General features: G+C 35.6%; 1 protein-coding gene across 1 annotated transcript; it reads left to right on the forward strand.

Annotated features, from left to right (window-relative positions):
- The first annotated feature begins 11265 nt into the window (after nucleotides 1-11265).
- Nucleotides 11266-13051, forward strand: LOC134740646 (uncharacterized). The gene is made up of 2 exons (XM_063673226.1): nucleotides 11266-12977; nucleotides 13027-13051. The coding sequence occupies exons 1-2, from the start codon at nucleotides 11266-11268 to the stop codon at nucleotides 13049-13051; spliced, it is 1737 nt and encodes a 578-aa protein (XP_063529296.1).
- The last annotated feature ends 1502 nt before the right edge of the window (nucleotides 13052-14553 follow it).

Consider the following 14553-nt stretch of genomic DNA (forward strand, 5'->3'; position numbering starts at 1 on the left):
TTGCCTAGTAGGTAGTGACCCTGCCTATGAAGCCGATGGTCCCGTCCCGGGTTCTAAACCGGTAGGTAACGGCATTCTTTCGTGTGATGAGCTCGGACATTTGTTGCTGAGTCATGGGTGTTTTATATGTATTTAAGTATTTATATAAAAGTTTATATGTTATATATATCGTGGTCCGCCTAAAGCAAAGGGGGCGCAATATAAGGACTTCAAACAACAAGGACAAGCATGTTTTATAGAAAAAACTTTTTCTCTAAAATCAAAAATGACCGAGATAATAGACTTCAAAATTGGCAAAGGGGGTGCAAAAAAAGACTTAGATTTTTTTTAGTAGGTACAATAACATGTCTGTTCTGGCGATCGCGATCATCGCGGTCAACCTAACACACTCCTCCTCGCTTCGCTCGTCGTCGCACCTATCTTGTCTCTGTTACTTAAATTTACTGTTCCAAACATGCTTATTTTAGCGTCTTCTATACGATAGCATCATAAAAAATAGGGGTCATAAATTATGACCCCTATTTTTAGGACATAGAAAAAGTTCGATGGGTGTTGTTGTCATTATGACTCATAATGACAACAACACCCATCGAACTTTTTCTATGTCCTAAAAATCGGCTCAACTTTCAGGTCCAATATCTCGGCCATTTTTGATTTTAGAGAAAAAGTTTTTTCTACAAAACTTGCTTATTTTAGCGTCTTCTATACGATAGCATCATAAAAAATAGGTGTCATAATAACACCAACCCCATCAAAAAATTTCTAAGTCCTGCGCCCCCTTTGCTTTAGTCCAACCCGTAAATTGCATGCAAGTTCTTGCTAGTCTAAACCTCGCTTAATAATGTCCTATATTATTTATTTATTATTATTAGATTTATTAAATTTAACTGCTATTTTTTGGTACAACTTTAGCACAATCAGTATAGTGATTTAGGCTTGAAAACAGTCAATCAGGCATACTGTGGCGGTATAAAATGTTATTATTGTGTTTTTACGTTATACATAATAGAAACTTACCAAGTAGACATAGGGTCGGTACTGCTATAGCATTTAATCGCTTAAAGCGATTCCTATGTTCTTCGGTAAAATGAAGATCGCAAATCCTCTTTTTTTATAAAATTCATAATCTGATGGGGTGCCCAACTTGCCCCCAATAAGCTGAACCCAAACTTTAAATCGATCAGGGTGTTTGTTTGGATTTGGAAAAACGTGCAGCACCGCACCTGAAATAAGTTATTTTTTTAAATAAATTCAAATGGTGTAACATCTGCGTGACCATTTTAACATCTCGAATCGCAGTAACAACAGAAAATGTCTAGTAGTAGTAATTCTAGACAAAATAATTTACCTTTCTTCGAACATCCAAATGCACAACAATGCGGCATTGTAAACTTAGTCAAGCATATAGACCTGTACCAATAACTTCTGAGGTTATAAGAATATTAATGTTGCTTATTTTTTATATATAGTTTCCAGACCATATACTAAACCTAAAAATAATATTTTGTGTCATCCTAGGTATTTGCTTAGGTAGAAATTTAGGTATTTCTTTTTTCAATCAGCATTCTGTAAAAAAAATATTCGAGACGAAATTCTTTGTTTCCCTGTAAAGGCAAAGTGGCTTCCGACGTACACACGCATTTTGTGTCATTTTCATCCACGGCTATAATGGCATTTAATAAATACCTAATATTGATCCTAAAACGCCTAAAAAAATATTAGAGTCGATAAGTGAAGTGTTGTACTTTACAGAACATTGTTATATGTTATTCAAACAAATCTGTGTCAAATTCATCCACCGCTTTTATTTAAAAAAAATTTTTTTCTAATTAACACCCTGTATCTGCCACAAAAAAAAATTCATATTATTAAGTTTACGTCTACAATATTATAATACCACATTGAGACATCATTCATAATTTGGGTCATTTTGATCCACGGTTTTTTTACTATCTGGCAAAATAAAACTCAATTGAGCAAGAAGGGCGTGCGCGGGGAAGGGTACCTACGCGGGTGGGGTGCTCATTATACTTGCCGCAATATCAGCTGGCGACTGAGATCTTAATACTATCTCCTTTACCCTTGTTAAGACCAACCAAGAGTGAAAGAGATGGCATTATGAGCTGTCTCGCCACTTAGTTTTGCGATACAGTGTATTTATTTCATTCGGAGGCATAATTACATTGTCTTATCAATCTTACCGTAGTAGGTATATAAATGTAATTAAAAATAAACTGTAGGCTGCACTCCTCATACTGACCAACATTTGTGACGTTCCTAATCAAAAGGTACCAATTTCTCTGACAGGTTATTTGTATAAAGATATAATCAAATTTCGTCTTTATGGTAAACGACAAAGTGGTACCTACCTTTTGATTGAGAATGTCAAATCAGCGACTTAAAAAATACTTTTGTTTCGATTTTTAGTAGACTTTTTAAGTTTATTTTAAGACGCAATTTATTGCGATTTTTGTTATGTTTAAGCGTGGCAAGCAACATTAATTACAATGATGATTCATTGATTGATTCATTAAATACAATATTTTTTCATACTATACTGAACTGTCACCCTATACATGAGAATGAACAGCGCCCTCTTGACAATGATCATATATTACTGGTCAGGCTTTAATATGTGTCATAATTTAGTAGTCCCCTTTGTGGATTCTAAGTTTCCGAGTTACAGCAGTTTAGTGAAAGCGTTTTTTTTTTAAATATAAATTAAGGGTTGAATAAAGAGGAAAGAAAATTGGATTATTTTTGCGCTACGACGTACGGTTTAGTAGATACAGCCCTATAAAGTTTTTTTTATTGTTTTTTTTTCTTTTTTACATTGTGTTTTTTGTATATTACTTTGGGGTTTTATAAAGGGGAACGAAAATTTAATTATTTTTGCCCTACGACGCATGGTTTAGATCAAGCCCTATAAAAAAATATCTCTTTTTTTTTGCGTTTTTTTGTGTATAAATTAATGGTTATATAAAGGGGACCGAAAAGTTGATTATTTTTGCGCTACGACGCACGGTTTAGGAGATACAGCCCTATATAGATTTTTTTCTTTTTCTTTTTTAGGTTTTTAAATCTTAATTAAGGGCTTCTTAAGGGGAACGAAAATTTGATTATTTTTGCGCTACGATGCACGGTTTAGGAGATACAGCCCTATAAAGTTTTTTTGTTATTATTTTTTTCTTTTTTTTTCTTGTGTTTTTGTATATTATTTTGGGGCTTCATAAAGGGGAACGAAAATTTTATTATTTTTGCGCTACGACGCATGGTTTAGGAGATACAGCCCTATAAAGATTTTTTTTTTAAATTTTGCGTTTTTTTAAATATAAATTATGGGTTGCATAAAGGGGAACGAAAATTTTATTGTTTTTGCGGTACCACGCACGGTTTAGGAGATACAGCTCTATAAAGTTTTTTTTCCTGTTTTTTTTTTTGTTTTTTTTTAAGTATTAATTACGGGTTTCTTAAAAGGGTTTTTTTAATTATTTTTGCGCTACGACGCATGGTTTAAGAGATACAGCCCTATAATGTTTTTTTTTAAATTTTGCGTTTTTTTAAAATATAAATTATGGGTTGCATAAAGGGGAACGAAAATTTTATTTTTTTTGCGCTACAAGGCATGGTTTAGGAGATACAGCCCTATAGATTTTTTTTTAAATTTTGCGTTTTTTTAAATATAAATTATGGGTTGCATAAAGGGGAACGAAAATTTTATTGTTTTTGCGGTACCACGCACGGTTTAGGAGATACAGCTCTATAAAGTTTTTTTTCCTTTTTTTTTTGTTTTTTTTTAAGTATTAATTACGGGTTTCTTAAAGGGTTTTTTTTAATTATTTTTGCGCTACGACGCATGGTTTAAGAGATACAGCCCTATAATGTTTTTTTTTTAAATTTTGCGTTTTTTTTTTCAATATAAATTATGGGTTGCATAAAGGGGAACAAAAATTTTATTATTTTTGCGCTACGACGCATGGTTTAGGAGATACAGCCCTATAAAGATTTTTTTTTTAAATTTTGCGTTTTTTTTTAAATATAAATTATGGGTTGCATAAAGGAGAACGAAAATTTTATTGTTTTTGCGGTACCACGCACGGTTTAGGAGATACAGCTCTATAAAGTTTTTTTTCCTGTTTTTTTTTGTTTTTTTTTAAGTATTAATTACGGGTTTCTTAAAGGGTTTTTTTTTATTATTATTGCGCTACGATGCACGGTTTAGGAGATGCAACCCTATAAAGATTTTTTTTGTTGTTTTTTTTTTCATTGTGTTTTTTGTATATTATTTTGGGGTTCCGTAAAGGGGAACGAAACTTTTGTTATTTTTGCGCTACCACGCACGGTTTAGGAGATATAGCTCTATAAAGATTTTTTCCTGTTTTTTTTTTTGTTTTTTTTTTTAAAGTATTAATTAAGGGTTTCTTAAAGGGGAACGAAAAATTGATTATTTTTGCGCTACGATGCACGATTTAGGAGATGCAGCCCTATAAAGATTTTTTTTGTTTTTTTTTTTTTTTTGCATTGTGTTTTTTGTATATTAGTTTAGGGTTCCACAAAGGGGAACGAAAATGTGATTATTTTTGCGCTACGACTTTTAGGAGATACAGCCCTATAAAGTTTTTTTTGTTTTTTTTTTTTTTATTATTGTGTTTTTTGTATATTACTTTGGGGTTCCGTAAAGGGGAACGAAAATTTTATTATTTTTGCGCTACGACGCACGGTTTAGGAGATACAGCCCTAAAATGATTTTTTCCCTCTTATTCTTTTTTGCGTTTTTCAATCTTAATTAGGGGTTTCTTAAAGGGGTTTTTTTTTATTATTTTTGCGCTACGACGCATGGTTTAAGAGATACAGCCCTATAATGTTTTTTTTTTTTAAATTTTGCGTTTTTTTTAAATATAAATTATGGGTTGCATAAAGGGGAACAAAAATTTTATTATTTTTGCGCTACGACGCATGGTTTAGGAGATACAGCCCTATAAAGATTTTTTTTTTAAATTTTGCGTTTTTTTTAAATATAAATTATGGGTTGCATAAAGGAGAACGAAAATTTTATTGTTTTTGCGGTACCACGCACGGTTTAGGAGATACAGCTCTATAAAGTTTTTTTCCTGTTTTTTTTGTTTTTTTTTTAAGTATTAATTACGGGTTTCTTAAAGGGTTTTTTTTTTTTATTATTTTTGCGCTACGATGCACGGTTTAGGAGATGCAACCCTATAAAGATTTTTTTTGTTGTTTTTTTTTTTCATTGTGTTTTTTGTATATTATTTTGGGGTTCCGTAAAGGGGAACGATAATTTTGTTATTTTTGCGCTACCACGCACGGTTTAGGAGATATAGCTCTATAAAGATTTTTTCCTGTTTTTTTTTTGTTTTTTTTTAAAGTATTAATTAAGCGTTTCTTAAAGGGGAACGAAAAATTGATTATTTTTGCGCTATGATGCACGATTTAGGAGATGCAGCCCTACAAAGATCTTTTTTTTGTTTTTTTTTTTTTTTTCATTGTGTTTTTTGTATATTAGTTTGGGGTTCCACAAAGGGGAACGAAAATGTGATTATTTTTGCGCTACGACTTTTAGGAGATACAGCCCTATAAAGTTTTTTTTGTTTTTTTTTTTTTTTCATTGTTTTTTGTATATTACTTTGGGGTTCCGTAAAGGGGAACGAAAATTTTATTATTTTCGCGCTACGACGCACGGTTTAGGAGATACAGCCCTAAAATGATTTTTTCCCTCTTTTTCTTTTTTGCGTTTTTCAATCTTAATTAGGGGTTTCTTAAAGGGGTTTTTTTAATTATTTTTGCGCTACGACGCATGGTTTGAGAGATACAGCCCTATAATTTATTTTTTTTAAATTTTGCGTTTTTTTTAAATATAAATTATGGGTTGCATAAAGGGGAACAAAAATTTTATTATTTTTGCGCTACGACGCATGGTTTAGGAGATACAGCCCTATAAAGATTTTTTTTTTAAATTTTGCGTTTTTTTTAAATATAAATTATGGGTTGCATAAAGGAGAACGAAAATTTTATTGTTTTTGCGGTACCACGCACGGTTTAGGAGATACAGCTCTATAAAGTTTTTTTTCCTGGTTTTTTTTGTTTTTTTTAAAGTATTAATTACGGGTTTCTTAAAGGGTTTTTTTTTATTATTATTGCGCTACGATGCACGGTTTAGGAGATGCAACCCTATAAAGATTTTTTTTGTTGTTTTTTTTTTCATTGTGTTTTTTGTATATTATTTTGGGGTTCCGTAAAGGGGAACGAAACTTTTGTTATTTTTGCGCTACCACGCACGGTTTAGGAGATATAGCTCTATAAAGATTTTTTCCTGTTTTTTTTTTGTTTTTTTTTTTAAAGTATTAATTAAGGGTTTCTTAAAGGGGAACGAAAAATTGATTATTTTTGCGCTATGATGCACGATTTAGGAGATGCAGCCCTACAAAGATCTTTTTTTTGTTTTTTTTTTTTTCATTGTGTATTTTGTATATTAGTTTGGGGTTCCACAAAGGGGAACGAAAATGTGATTATTTTTGCGCTACGACTTTTAGGAGATACAGCCCTATAAAGTTTTTTTTGTTTTTTTTTTTTCATTGTTTTTTGTATATTACTTTGGGGTTCCGTAAAGGGGAACGAAAATTTTATTATTTTCGCGCTACGACGCACGGTTTAGGAGATACAGCCCTAAAATGATTTTTTCCCTCTTTTTCTTTTTTGCGTTTTTCAATCTTAATTAGGGGTTTCTTAAAGGGGTTTTTTTTATTATTTTTGCGCTACGACGCATGGTTTGAGAGATACAGCCCTATAATTTATTTTTTTTAAATTTTGCGTTTTTTTTAAATATAAATTATGGGTTGCATAAAGGGGAACAAAAAATTTATTATTTTTGCGCTACGACGCATGGTTTAGGAGATACAGCCCTATAAAGATTTTTTTTTTAAATTTTGCGTTTTTTTTTAATATAAATTATGGGTTGCATAAAGGAGAACGAAAATTTTATTGTTTTTGCGGTACCACGCACGGTTTAGGAGATACAGCTCTATAAAGTTTTTTTTCCTGGTTTTTTTTGTTTTTTTTTTAAGTATTAATTACGGGTTTCTTAAAGGGTTTTTTTTATTATTTTTGCGCTACGATGCACGGTTTAGGAGATGCAACCCTATAAAGATTTTTTTTGTTGTTTTTTTTTTTCATTGTGCTTTTTGTATATTATTTTGGGGCTTCATAAAGGGGAACGAAATTTTTATTATTTTTGCGCTACGACGCATGGTTTAAGAGATACAGCCCTATAATGATTTTTTTTGCGTTTTTTTTTTTAATATAAATTATGGGTTGCATAAAGGGGAACGAAACTTGTATTATTTTTGCGCCACCACGCACGGTTTAGGAGATATTATATCTATATATATAGCTATAATAGCTCTATAAAGTTTTTTCCTGGTTTTTTTTTAAGTTTCAATTAAGGGTTTCTTAAGGGGAACGAAAATTTGATTATTTTTGTGCTACGATGCACGGTTTAGGAGATGCAGCCCTATAAAGATTTTTTTGTTGTTTTTTTTTTTCATTGTGTTTTTTGTATATTACTTTGGGGTTCCGTATAGGGGAACGAAAGTTTTGTTATTTTTGCGCTACCACGCACGGTTTAGGAGATATAGCTCTATAAAGATTTTTTCCTGTTTTTTTTTTAGTATTAATTAAGGGTTTCTTAAAGGGGAACGAAAAATTGATTATTTTTGCGCTACGATGCACGATTTAGATGTAGCCCTATAAAGATTTTTTTTTGTTTTTTTTTTTCATTGTGTTTTTTGTATATTAGTTTGGGGTTCCATAAAGGGGAACGAAAATTTGATTATTTTTGCGCTACGATGGTTTAGGAGATACAGCCCTATAAAGTTTTTTTTTTGTTTTTTTTGTTGCGTTGTTTTTAAATATAAATTAATGGTTACATAAACGGGACCGAAACGTTTATTTTTGCGCTACGACGCACGGTTTAGGAGATACAGCCCTATAAAGATTTTTTCCTCTTTTTTTCTTTTTTGCGTTTTTAAATCTTAATTAGGGGCTTCTTAAAGGGGAGCGAAAATTTTATTATTTTTGCGCTACGACGCATGGTTTAGGAGATACAGTCCTATATTTTTTTTTACAATGCATGTGCTCGAAAAGTGCGTTTCCTACGGAGCCATATCGTGCGGAAAGTACTGCTTTTCCGCACTAGTGCTTTTTGTTTTCATTTTTTTTTTACAGTACATATGGTGCTACTTTCTCGCACTAGTGCGGAAAAGAGCACTTACCGTGCATATGTCGAAAGTTTAAAGGGCCATATGTACTGTAAAACGTACGATACACGTGCGAATAGGTAATTCGCAACTCGTGGCGATTTAAAACACTCCTTATAATAATTAAACTTATTTGCCATGATATGTTTTTTTATTTACTCGCACAATGCATAGTAAAACATTGTATGATACACGTGCGTAAAGATGATTTCCGCACTTGTTGCATAAATAGCAATTTTTTTTTATCAAAGAATGAAAGAAAGTCACGGTATTAATAACCAAATTTTACTTTAGTGGTACCTTTTCCCTATCACTGTCACAAATGTATGTGGCGTTCACGTAAACGCGATATTTTTAAGATTTCCCTGCGCAATGTTGCCAGCTCGCTCGCAAATCAAACATGTACTTACAGTTCTTTTGCATAATGGTGACATTGTACAATATCTATAAGTTTTAAATAGGTAAAAGATAATTCGACGCATTCTTTGCTTGCTTGTTGCTTGTTGTTGTGTTGTTTGCGTAACTTCTTTGAATAAGTTGCGTTAATTTGGCGCACAGGCGAAGTAAACATGCGTTGCGTACGGCAAGGTCACGCCGCGGCCCCACCCTGCACGGCCTCCGTTGCCCATTCAGACCGCCCGCTAGCTTCGTTCGAACGCAAATAATATTTTTGTAATATTTGTTTAAGCAGTGGATGCAAGTGACACAAATTCATACATCTTATTTATCCCGCATTTCAAATTAATAAGATGTAAACTCTAATATCTTTAATATTCTTTTGTAACGGTGACAGCCTGTTACATAAAAATCATCAAATATCTTATGAAGCTATGCCTTAATAAGACACAAAATCATTTAATAGACCTATTTAAACGATTAAATTCGACCTAAGTAATTTTTTTTAACTCTAATTTTTTTTTGTGTCATTTAGAATATTATGACATAGTATCAGATTGCAGTGGACGTAATTGACACAAACTATGTTTTCACACTAAAAACACTATCCTAAATGCAACACAGTTACATGTTTTCTCTCGAATATTTTTTTCTCCAAAATAATTCAAAATAAAAAATAATTACCACAAAATAACAAATTACTAGAAAAGCAAATGATATATATGACACAAAACAAAATGTAAGATTTACATCTTAACAAAGTATTCATAAGCGAAAACAGAATTGACTTTAATATTTTTATAACCTAGGGGTCAAAATATAGCCAGCGGTACAGGTCTAATAAGGACGCTGATAAGCAATTGTGTTATCCCACATTCAATTTGCAAAAAATGCCCACTCAAAAATTGACACCAATTGACGCTTAAAGTTGACACTATGTTGACACCATTATTACATTGACATATTATTGCTTATCAAGTTATCAGCATCCATTATCAGTGGCCATTTCCCAAATGTAATAGAAATAAAATATTTTAAATGGCTGAAATATAAAAAGAGGAGCACGAAACAAAATTGTTTTCTTCTTTTCTTGATGGACTTGAGGGCGGTGTTGCCCGTAGCCAATGTCACGTAAAAGGGTAGGAACAAAATAAATGCTGTTCGGTGGTTGTTGTAGTTGTCTCGTAAAACCGATAGCTGGATTTTACGAGAAGCACGTGGACTACCGGCCGTTGACTCCAAAATGGTGGTTAAACAAGCTTTGAGATTAATTCTCCATTCACTGCACACTATCACATTAGATTATTGTATAATAAAGCTATCGATATTACACTTTAAACAATATTAATGAGCAAAAAACAAAGGAATTAATCACGAGGCTACTATCAAGATGGCGTTCGAACCGGAAGTCACAAAATTGTTTTACTTTTAAGTCAATAACAGATACAGTGTTGCCAACATGGGTGCGGGGATGCCACATAAAAAAAACCAGTTCCGAGTTAAGTAATAAAGATGACGCTATTTTTTCGAATAAATGGCTCTCTAAGGGACTGTCCCCCCCCTGTAGTACAAGCTGAAATGTACGTATATTTTACCTGTGTGAAAATTGTATAAATGTGATAAATAAACTAAACTAAACATATTTCTGGCCGTCTGTCCGTGGCTAACGAGTCTTGGTACTTTACTTGGTCTTTACTAGAGAATGCTAGAGAGCTAGGAATTGTAATGCAGGCTATCAATGCAATTAAATGTTTTTACCCAAACACCGACCACGCTGACTGCAGTGACAATACCTTCATAATATCCTATAGGAGCGCTATATTTGACGCAGCACTTGGCCACAGAATAAGTAATAGTATTATCATACAGAACAGAACGGCCACGCACCGCCCCGCCCCGATTTGAATTACCTCACCCCGCGACTCCAGATTGACGACCTTTTGCCGTGCCGACCGCATACTCACATACGTACATGCGTCATCATGACGCGTGTACAGACAGACATGCCGTTCACACATAGAAACGCAATTGATTTTTGATGTATGGCGTGTCCGCCCTAAAACAAACTAGAGATGCACAGAGCTACATACAAACTGGATTATCTGTAGTCAATTGTTAAGTAAAGGAACCCTAAAAAATATTATTATTTATACTTAATTCTCTGATATTATACACCTAATCTCGGCGCCTAGTCAATATAGTTAAGCTTCGCTTAACGAGTCAAAAAGGTTGCTCTGCAAATACGTCAGGCGCACAGTCATTGAGTTGAGTTCAAGTAACAGTAACAGTATAAATACAGGATGTTTTTATAGTCACCTGCAATAATAATAATAATATGTAGGTCATACTGAACAACTTTTACTATGGAACCAGAGGTAAAAGGTGGGAAAAAAATTCCCAGTAGTTACCACACTGGTAACAACTTGTGGCCGTGTGGTTGCCGGCTTAAGAATAGCCCACTCCGTGCTTATCCATGGATGTCGTAAAAGGCGACTAAAGGAGTAAAAGGACAGTCACCTAAGTCAACTAGGGATTCCCAAGGAGGGTTGATGTCAGGCAGGCGGCCGATCGTAAAAAGATATGCCAAATCGTATACAACATGAGTGCGACAGATAATAGAATATGCGATAGTGCTAGGGCGTACCCCGCAGGCGACGCGCAGGCGCAGCACCCGGCGGCTGTGAGAAATGGACGAGGGTTGCTGCACCAGGGACGGGGGCAGCGTAAGAAGCTAGTCCGCGGAATAAGACTGAGGATTGCAAGTTGGAATATAGGTACGATGACTGGAAGAGGAAGAGAGTTAGCGGATGTTTTGGAAAGGAGAAGAATAAACGTGGCATGTCTGCAGGAGACGAAGTGGAAGGGACGGAAAGCAAGAGAAATTGGAGCGGGTTATAAGTTTTACTATTGCGGCAGTGATGGGAAAAGAAATGGGGTGGGTGTAGTGTTAGATAAGGAGCTTAAGAACAAGGTGATGGATGTAAAGAGAGTGAATGATAGAGTAATTATCGTGAAATTGTTGATAGAAAACTTGATTTTAAATGTAATTAGTGTATATGCACCGCAGACTGGATGTGATGATAGTTTGAAAGAGAAATTCTGGGAGGATTTGGATGTGGAAATTATGGGAATACCAGAATGTGAGGAGATATACATTGGAGGAGATTTTAATGGACATGTGGGAAGAATGAATGACGGATATGAAAGAGTGCATGGGGGCCGTGGTTACGGAGTCAGAAATCAAGAGGGTGAAGCTCTACTGGAAGCAGCCTTAGCCTTTGACTTAGCCATAATGAACACCTACTATCAAAAGAAAGAACAACACCTTATCACATACCGTAGTGGTCAACACTCTACCCAAATTGATTACTTTCTCCTGAGAAGGAGTAAAATACATTTGGCTAAGGACTGCAAAGTAGTACCCAGTGAGAGCCTAGTTTCCCAGCATAGGTTACTGATTCTAGACTTAAATCTTAAAGTACAACGTTTGCAAAAGAACTCGAAGCCCCCACCTAGAACGAAATGGTATAGATTGAGTGAAAGGGAGTTGGCTGAGGAATTTAGAAAAAGAATAGTCGATAAGATGGTAGGAATGGGTGATATGGCAGAGATGAGAGTGAATGATTGCTGGAATGAAATGGCAGTATGTGTAAGAAGTGTGGCGAGGGATGTTCTTGGGGAAACAACAGGGAAAGGCAAGATTGATAGGGATACATGGTGGTGGAATGAAGATGTGCGAATGATTCTGAAAGAAAAGAAGAATGCTTTTAAAGAATGGAAAAGTGTGGAAGAGGGTAACGATAGAGAGAAAGAAATCAAGAGGTCAGCTTACCTAACAAGTAAGAAGAAGGCTAAAAAAGCAGTTGCAATAGCAAGGGCCAAGATACAAGATAAATTGTACGATTTTCTTGAGAGCCCACAAGGCCAAAAAGACCTCTACAGAATAGCAAGAGAGAGAGAGAGGAATGCAAGAGATATAAATCATATGAAATGTATGAGAGACGAAGCAGGAAAGATTTTGACGGATAACAAGAGCATACAAGAACGCTGGAAGAACTACTTCAGTAAACTAATGAACGAAGAGAATAATTGGAGTGGAGTGCTAGAAAATGCTAGAAATAACATTGGTATGGTGAAAGAGATCACTATAGAAGAAGTAAAAATGGCAGTGCAAGGTATGAAGAATGGGAAAGCGGTTGGGCCAGATGGTATACCTGTGGAAGTATGGAAGTTTCTGAAAGCGGATGGATGGAAGTGGCTGACTTTATTCTTTAATAAGTTGTTGCAAGAAGAGGCAATCCCTGAGGAATGGTGCAACAGTTCACTGGTGCCCGTTTTTAAGAATAAGGGTGATGTACAGGATTGCAACAACTATCGAGGAATAAAGCTCATGTCACATAGTATGAAGATATGGGAAAAAGTGGTAGCAAGACGAATGAGAGAAGAAAGTGAGGTAACACAGAACCAATTTGGGTTTATGCCGGGACGGGGAGCTACGGACGCCATATTTGCACTTCGCCAACTGTGCGAAAAATACAGACTTGCGCAAAAGAACTTGCACATGGTGTTCGTGGACCTGGAAAAGGCATACGATAGAGTCCCCCGTAAGGTTCTGTGGTGGTCTATGAGAGAGAAAGGAATGCCAGAGAAGTATGTGCGGCTTGTTCAGGCGATGTATGATAGAGCCAGTACTCACGTCAGGTCCGAAGCTGGAGTAACCGACAAGTTCAATGTGGCGGTAGGTTTACACCAGGGATCGGCTTTAAGTCCGTATTTGTTCCTCCTGGTTATGGATGCTCTGACATCGAACATACAGGAGGAGGCACCCTGGTGTATGCTGTTTGCCGATGACATTGTTCTTGTCGGAGATAATGCACTTGAGGTCCAGAGCAGGCTGGTAAAATGGCAAGAAAAGCTGGAAAGTGTGGGACTGAAAATAAGCAGAACCAAAACGGAGCACATGTTCTGCGATTTCGGTGGTCTAACCAGTTTTTCCCATATTGCCTTAGATGGTGTATCCCTACCAGTCTGCTCCGACTTCCGGTACCTTGGGTCATTGATCCAGAGCGACGGACGCATCGACCGTGACGTGAAAAATAGAATAAATGCGGGATGGATGAAATGGCGACAGGTCTCTGGAACAACTTGCGATCCACGAATGCCTCTTAAACTTAAGGGGAAAATTTACAGGACGATCGTGAGACCTGTTGTAATGTATGGATCAGAATGCTGGGCGACGAAAGTGACGGATGAAAGAAGAGTGCACGCAGCGGAAATGAGAATGTTGAGATGGATGTGTGGAGTGACGAGGAAGGATCGGATTAAGAATGAGTATATTAGGGGAAGTTTGAAAGTAGCACCAGTAACGGAGAAGATAAGAAGTAGTAGGTTAGCGTGGTATGGGCATGTGATGAGGAGGGATGAATGCCATATAGGCAAAAGAATGTTAGGGATGAATGTTGATGGACGGAGAGCGTATGGTAGACCCAAAAAGCGATGGATGGATTGTGTAAAAGAGGATATGAGAAAGAAAGGAGTGAGTGCTGAGGTGACGAAAGATAGAGGAGAATGGAAGAGAAAAACATGTTGTGCCGACCCCACATAACGTGGGATAAGGGTAGGAAGAAGAAGACCACACTGGTAACAACTTCGTGGTAACTAGCGAGAATACCCCCGCGTCGACCGACCGAATCCAGCCAGATGGCCAACCGCGAACCACGTTCGACGTGTTGCCTCTCTGTCGCACTTGTAAATTCGTACGTAAGTGTGACTGGGAGCCAACACGTCGAACGTGCTTCGCAGTAGGACCTCAGTCATAGTAGCAACCATGAGATGATTAAGCCATTGTAGCCTGAATTATTTAGCTACTAGCTACCTATTGTTAAGG

Source organism: Cydia strobilella, chromosome 1 (assembly GCF_947568885.1).
Source record: "Cydia strobilella chromosome 1, ilCydStro3.1, whole genome shotgun sequence".
NCBI lineage: Eukaryota > Metazoa > Arthropoda > Insecta > Lepidoptera > Tortricidae > Cydia > Cydia strobilella.

Excerpts from the sequence above, each read along its gene's own strand:
- LOC134740646 (XM_063673226.1), top strand. The coding sequence starts at position 11,266 with ATGAGTGCGACAGATAATAGAATATGCGATAGTGCTAGGGCGTACCCC. Across the intron at positions 12,978-13,026 it reads GAGGCAATCCCTGAGGAATG|GATTGCAACAACTATCGAGG; the intron begins GTGCAACAGTTC and ends GGTGATGTACAG.